The sequence below is a fragment of the Rhinolophus sinicus genome, linkage group LG01 (genome assembly GCF_036562045.2).
Source record: "Rhinolophus sinicus isolate RSC01 linkage group LG01, ASM3656204v1, whole genome shotgun sequence".
In the NCBI taxonomy this organism is placed as follows: Eukaryota; Metazoa; Chordata; class Mammalia; order Chiroptera; family Rhinolophidae; genus Rhinolophus; species Rhinolophus sinicus.
This window is the reverse complement of record NC_133751.1, coordinates 196,969,531-196,976,633: the sequence shown is the minus strand read 5'-3', so window position 1 is coordinate 196,976,633 and position 7,103 is coordinate 196,969,531. Positions and strand designations below refer to the sequence as shown.

The window sequence follows — 7,103 nt, the reverse complement described above, 5'->3', positions numbered from 1 at the left end:
GACTTTTCGTATTCATAATGTGTCTTCCGTTCCTCTTGGAGCATACCAGGGAATGGTAATAGAATTTCTTTGTGGGAAATGAAAAAAAAAAAAAAAAAAAATCCTTGCCTGTAGAACTTTCTTTCAATGACGACAATAGCAACAGCAACAAGAAAACCTTATCAAAAGATATTAGAATGTAGTTGAGATTATATTGCAATTAGCCATGTCTGTCTGACAGGTTTCTTTCTTTCCGAGGGAAATTGTGCAGAATATTTTGTTTGAAGCCTCAAAGATTTGGATAAAAGAAAAAAGAAAACTGCAATTTTTGCCACAAAAAGACAGGTGGCGTAAGCAGGCAGCATTAAAAAAAATACATAAAGTGATTATTTTCTCTCGGGTTCTTTGAAAAAGCTCGCTTGTGCTCGGGTTTGTGGCCGAGCAGAGTGACGTCAGTGTGGCAGTGCGGAGTCAGGCGCCGCGGCTCCCTATAAGCCGAGGAGCTGTCCGGGTGCTGAAACGGCCGAGCAGCCCTGAGCGAACCAGCAGGAACATGCTCTGGACCTTCTCTGCCATATAAAAAGGAGGTGAGACTGCTTTTCCCTTTGATTTACTGGAAAGTTCTACATTGCTTGTTCTTTCTTTAATGCCTAGCTGAGAAGAAAAGATCGTTTGACAAGCCTATATCTATAGAATAAATGAATAGCAACCTGCTGCTCACCAGCCAATGTAAAAATACTATATGTGTATGTAAACATGGGATTGAATCTATGATTTATATCAGTTGCTGTTGGATATTTATTAACCATAATGTTATTTAGATAGTCATATGTAAGAAGCATGAAAAAGTTAAGAATTTTAGTGTCAGTACACATATTAATGTAAAGTTAACCAAGCCTGATATTCTGTTTCTTTCCTCGATTTATTGTTTTTTCCATGAAGAACCAGATACAAAGCCAGGGATATAATTTATATGCTGAATATTTTTAACAGTAAGTTTTCAACGACCAAAAGGCTGTTAAACACATCAGTCATAGAGGGAATCAATTTTGGAACTATTTTTTTCTTTGACATTTACCTTGCAAAATTAACTATGTCAATTTTTTTTTGGAATTGGTATAGTCTGAAGGAGCTTACAGTATTTTCCAATTTTAGTCCCAGAAAAGGAAGATGAGAATGATCTTGAACACAGGCTTCTTCCTTTATTCAGGGTAAAATATTATCTTGGGTTATAGGTTGGATATGACCATGAATCACAGAGCGATGGTAATATTGAACATACTAGGAAGACATTCATAACTGTATAAACTATTATTATTATGCTTTGATTGAAAAAGGATGTACAATATTTTGCTGAAGACTTTGAATGGGAAAAATGTTTCTTTTTTCTGTATCCTAACTAGTTGAATTGCTCAAATTAGATATATCTACCTGTGTTTGTCAATGTTCCAGTCTAATTTCAATAGAAAAGACATTTTAACTTATGAGGCTTTAGTCCAAACCCTACATAGAATACCAGAGCTTTTGAAACCATCTTAAGAGCTGCTACCCGAGAAAGAAATCCCTTGAGTCTTACTCAAAGGCAAGCACTATGTCATCCAAACTGAACCTTACAAATGACAAAAGGGTAGCACTTGTTAGTTTGTTTTAAATAACTTCATTGAGTATTGTGCTCCAACTCGACAGTGAAGTTCACCTACAAGATAATGATTTTAAATATAAGCACATAACTCATATGTTAAAAATACTTCAGGATAGTGGATTAAAAGAAAATAAGTTTACTAATAAGGTTCTTAAAATTACTATTTCAAGTGCCAATGTTGGAAATATATTAATAAAGCTAAATTAATCCTTAAATAATATAAAGAAGAATGTATAATGTAGTTTTACTTAGACCTCAGGATTTATAAATAAAATTTATTTTAGTAAACATTGATTCATAGTAAATATTTTAGAAGTTTTCTCTGACATGCCTTTAGAGATTTTTTCACAGCCTGCTTAATGAGAATCATTTTAATAAATATATGCATCTGTGCTAAAGAAATTTCTATGACTATAACCATTTGGAGCTCTAAAGACTGAAACATTACTTTAAATACCAATATGATCTAGTAAACAATATTTTCTATAATTGATATCTAAGTTAACAGAAAATTGTACCTACATAGCTTATATATCACAAAACCATGATCCAGATATGATGTCATTAACAAACTTGTAAACTTCCTTTATGTTTACTTTATTTGCAACAAAATTGCAAGTGTTAAAATAGTTTTACAATATTAGCAATGCAAATGTAAAGCATAGAAGAACTAATACCTGTGTTAATTCATATACGAGACAATAAGGCAGTAGAGGAAAAAAATGAATGAAAATTTTTCAGTAGGAAGAATTCAACACATCGTCTGTGTATATCTAAACTGGGAGTTACACAGTGGTTATTTTAAGATTTTTTTTAGACAGTATGAGTCATTTAAGATTTCACAGGTCCATACTAAAATAGACACAGACATTATTCAAGCTGAATCTGAACACTCACAAGTTCAGAAATAGACTGGTTAAGTAAATTTATGTTCTCTCTGTAGCATCTGTTATTATTTACTATACACTCTCGAGGGCTGATGAAAAATATAACCACAATTGCATTTTGCAAGACAGTGACTGACAATACAATTATTAGAAGAAATGTAGAGTATTGCTATTTTACAGCAGGTTAATTTATTATTTTAATATGTTTATGTTTACACAGAAAGAAACTTCATTGGGTTAGCCTACTATGTAGCTGGGATCTGGATCTAAGAAGATCCATGCTGTGGTGGTTATTATGGTATAGACCTTCCAAAATTGATAGTTGGATTTGGTGTCAGAATGAGGATAAGTTATTTCTGAAAAATGTCTGTGAGTGGGGCTCATCCACAAGGTAATTCAGTATGAATGACATTAACATTTCATCATATGTAATAACGTCACTGCTGCTATAGTTCTACGACAAAATTAGATTAACAATTTAAGAACTAACCCACACTTTTTTTTGATACAGCCTTAAGAAAATAATTTGTGTGTCTTAACATAACTAAAACTCATTTTGGAAAGTCTTTTTTATAGAGAAACAATGTGTACTAAAAACAAACTATATGTTTTATAAATTAAAAAATAAAATTAGAGAAACCCCATATCAGTGTTTTTGTCACTATTTTAGCCAAGTGAATGCCGTGCAAATTTGATGCAAATAGGTAACGATTTTGCTAGATTTCTGTGGTTAGCTTGTGAGGATCATGTAGGAAATATTTATGGATTTTAAAAAGAGTCACCCAAAATTGAACATGAAGTAATCTCTGCTATGTTTCCTTCCCCCTCCCTCAATGGTTAATTACTTCTTTTGCTATAGTATCTCTATTGTGCTTCATTTGTGTTAACGCATGTTTTCTGTCTTTAAGGAAATCTTTCAAACATGGCAGAAACTAAGATTCACTGGCTTGGAGCAGCCCTGTCTCTTATCCCTTTAATTTTCCTCATCTCTGGAGCCCAAGCAGCTTCATTTCAACGAAACCAGCTGCTTCAGAAAGAACCGGACCTCAGATTGGAAAATGTCCGAAGATTTCCCAGTCCTGAAATGATCAGGGCTTTGGAGTACATAGAAAAACTCCGGCAACAAGCTCACAAAGAAGAAAGCAGCCCAGACAATGAGCCTTACCAAAGTATCTCTGTTCCCCCTCAGCAAAAAGAAAATGGTGATGAGAGTCACTGGCCAGAAAGTTCAAGGGATTCCCTGAGTGAAGATGAGTGGATGAGAATCATACTTGAAGCCTTGAGACAGGCTGAAAATGAGCCTCAGTCTGCACTGAAAGAAAACCAGCCCTATGCCTTGAATTCAGAGAAGACCTTTCCAATTGACATGCCTGATGACTATGAGACCCTACAGTGGCCAGAGAGAAAACTCAAACACATGCGATTTCCTCCTATGTATGAAGAGAATTCCAGGGACAATCCCTTTAAACGCACAAATGAAATAGTGGAGGAACAATATACTCCTCAAAGTCTTGCTACCCTGGAATCTGTCTTCCAAGAGCTGGGGAAACTGACGGGACCAAACAATCAGAAGCGTGAGAGGGTTGACGAGGAGCAAAAGCTTTACGCAGATGATGAAGATGACATCTACAAAGTCAATAACATTGCCTATGAAGATGTGGTTGGGGGAGAAGATTGGAACCCAGTAGAGGAAAAAATAGAAAGTCAAACCCAGGAAGAGGTAAGGGACAGCAAAGAGAATACTGAAAAAAATGAACAAATCAATGACGAAATGAAGCGTTCAGGGCAGTTGGGCCTCCAGGATGAAGATCTCCGAAAAGAGAGTAAAGATCAACTCTCCGATGATGTCTCCAAAGTAATTGCCTATCTGAAAAGGTTAGTGAATGCTGCAGGAAGTGGGAGATCACTGAGTGGGCAAATTGGGGAAAGAACAACCAGGCTTCTTGAGAAACCACTTGATTCTCAATCTATTTATCAGCTGATTGAAATTTCAAGAAATTTACAGATACCCCCTGAAGACTTAATTGACATGCTCAAAACTGGAGAGAAGCCAAATGGGTCAATGGAACCAGAGCTTGAACTTCCTGCTGACCTAGATGATATCTCTGAGGTTGATTTAGATAAGCCAGGTATGTTCCAAAATAAGGTAATCTCCAAGAATGGCTACCCCAAAACACCTGGTCGTGCTGTGACAGAGGCCCTGCAAGATGGGCTCAGTGTTGAGGACATTTTAAATCTTTTAGGGATGGAGAGTGCTGCAAATCAAAAGCCTCCATATTTTCCCAGTCAGTATAACCGAGAGAAAGTTCTGCCGAGACTCCCATATGGTCGTGGGGGAGCTAGAGCAAACCAGCTTTCCAAAGGTGCCTGGATGCCAGAGGTTGAAAACAGACAAATGGCATATGAAAACCTGAATGACCAGGATCAAGAATTGGGAGAGTATTTGGCCAGGATGCTGGTTAAATACCCTGAGATCATGAATTCAAACCAGGTGAAGCGAGTTTCCAGTCCAGTCTCCTCTGAAGATGACCCACAGGAGGGGGACCAAATCCAGCAGGCCATCAAAGAGCATTCGAGTCAAGGCAGCTCTCAGGAAACTGACCAACTGGCCGCGGTAAACAAAAGGCTCCCTGCGGGGCCCCCGAAGAATGATGATACCCCAAACAGACAGTACTTGGATGAAGATCTGTTAATGAAAGTGCTGGAATACCTCAACCAAGAAAAGGCAGAAAAGGGAAGGGAGCATATTGCTAAGAGAGCAATGGAAAATATGTAAGCGGCTTTCATGAAATGCCCTACTTTCACTCCTCCCACCTACGGAAACCCCAGCATTTCTCTTTAGTGTGTTGACTTCTCTCCTATTAACACTGTAATACCTTTAAATGATGTACAGGCAGATGACTCCATTCCACTGGGTGTCTGCTTCACTTACTCTGACTTGTTCTCTTGTGTATTGATATGTGCAAATGTTATGACTTCTGGATAAAAAAAGTAATTATATCCCTTACTTGAGAAAGATATCTATGGTCGTGTTTAATAGTGTATCTAATGGTTGTGGCATTGTTTATGCTCACATATGATAAAGAGTGTCATAATTCTCTTGAAAGTTTTTAATATTTATTGAATTATTTTGTTACTGTCTGTAGTGTTTTGTGGAGTACTGAAGCAAAAAAAAATAAAGCATTATAAATATATAGTTTTATTTATAAGGCCTTTTCTATTGTGTGTTTTACTGTTGATTAATAAATGCTATTTCTGGACAACTGTGGACTCTTCATTCTAGAAAACCAGAGACAATGACTATGGAGCAAAGCCGTATGGAGCCAAAAGAAAATCATTAGCTTCACAGCCAACCCAGGTAAGAAACAATGAATTATAAATATATGATCATACTATACGCTTGTGGAATACAACATCCTCTAACAGCCCATTACCTAAGGCTTGCATAAGATTTTTCTCATATATATGACATATGGAATATTTATTGCCTTTTGTTGTCATATTTATCTTTCCCCCTTGATTTATATAAATAAAAACATTTAATTCTTCCATACCCATAGCAAGCATTAAAAAAAAAAAAAAGAAGCTGTGAACAGGGCAATTAGAAATAACTATAGACTTGGAAACAACCTATCTATTCCCAGGTCACTTTGGTCCCCAGAATACAAGGCTTCTGCCTCTTTAGCATGACTTGAAAAGGGCTAAAGGACCCCCAAATTGACTGTCAGGTAAGTCAGTGGGTGCAGATACAGTGGGAACGCACACACCAGCTTCCCTCTCTTTAGCCCTAGTGATAGAGAGAATCCCCAATGGGCTAGGCAGTGCATAATGGTTACAACGTGCATTACTTCGGGCAGCAGGGGAGATATTAGCATCCTGACACATCGACAGGGAATCAGCCACAAAGCAAAAACAACAGCAGCAAGGAACTATACAGAGCAACAAAACAACAATGTTTAAAAACAAGGAAATGAAAACAAGGAAATAAATAATAGTTACTATTTATTGAATGCTTATTGTGCACCAGGCATTACACTCAACACTCCACACACTTTACTTCAATTGGTCTCTACTATACCACTGTCAAGAGTCTCTTATCCCTCTTTTACATCAGGAAAAACAAAACTTAGGTTAGATCACTTTCCCAGAGTCACCCAGCATAATGAGTTACCAAAGCTTATGTTCATAACTACAGACTCTCTGGGAAATGCCCTTTGAGTTGAGAATTGGGACTTTGGAGGTGTGATGGTGAGGGGCTCATGAGGTATGAGTCACTTCCAAATGAGGACACCTCTCTCTCTCTCTCTCTCTCTCTCTCTCTCTCTCTCTCTCTCTGTCAGGGGCAGGGAGGGGAGGCAATCCTTGAATGTCACAAGGCAATTCAAGAGGAAAACACTGAATGTAGGTTTTCCTACTTTATAACTTTTCCCAGACTCTTTTCTGTACAATTATTCTATGCAATTTCATGGAACTCTAAAATCTTTAAGAGGAAGAGAACTTACAGGTGCATTATCTCTATGGTGTTTCTAATAAGTGGTCTTCACTCAAATACGTGCAAGATAGAAAGTTACTACCTCACAAGACAGTACTATGAA

At 37.1% G+C, this 7,103-nt stretch overlaps 1 protein-coding gene across 1 annotated transcript; it reads left to right on the top strand.

The window, feature by feature from the left end:
• Positions 1-409: 409 nt before the first annotated feature.
• On the top strand, positions 410-5,702 carry SCG2 (secretogranin II). Its single transcript, XM_019753692.2, has 2 exons — positions 410-566; positions 3,417-5,702. Exon 2 carries the CDS (start codon positions 3,431-3,433, stop codon positions 5,282-5,284), a length of 1,854 nt encoding a protein of 617 aa, XP_019609251.2. The 5' UTR covers positions 410-566; positions 3,417-3,430; the 3' UTR covers positions 5,285-5,702.
• The last annotated feature ends 1,401 nt before the right edge of the window (positions 5,703-7,103 follow it).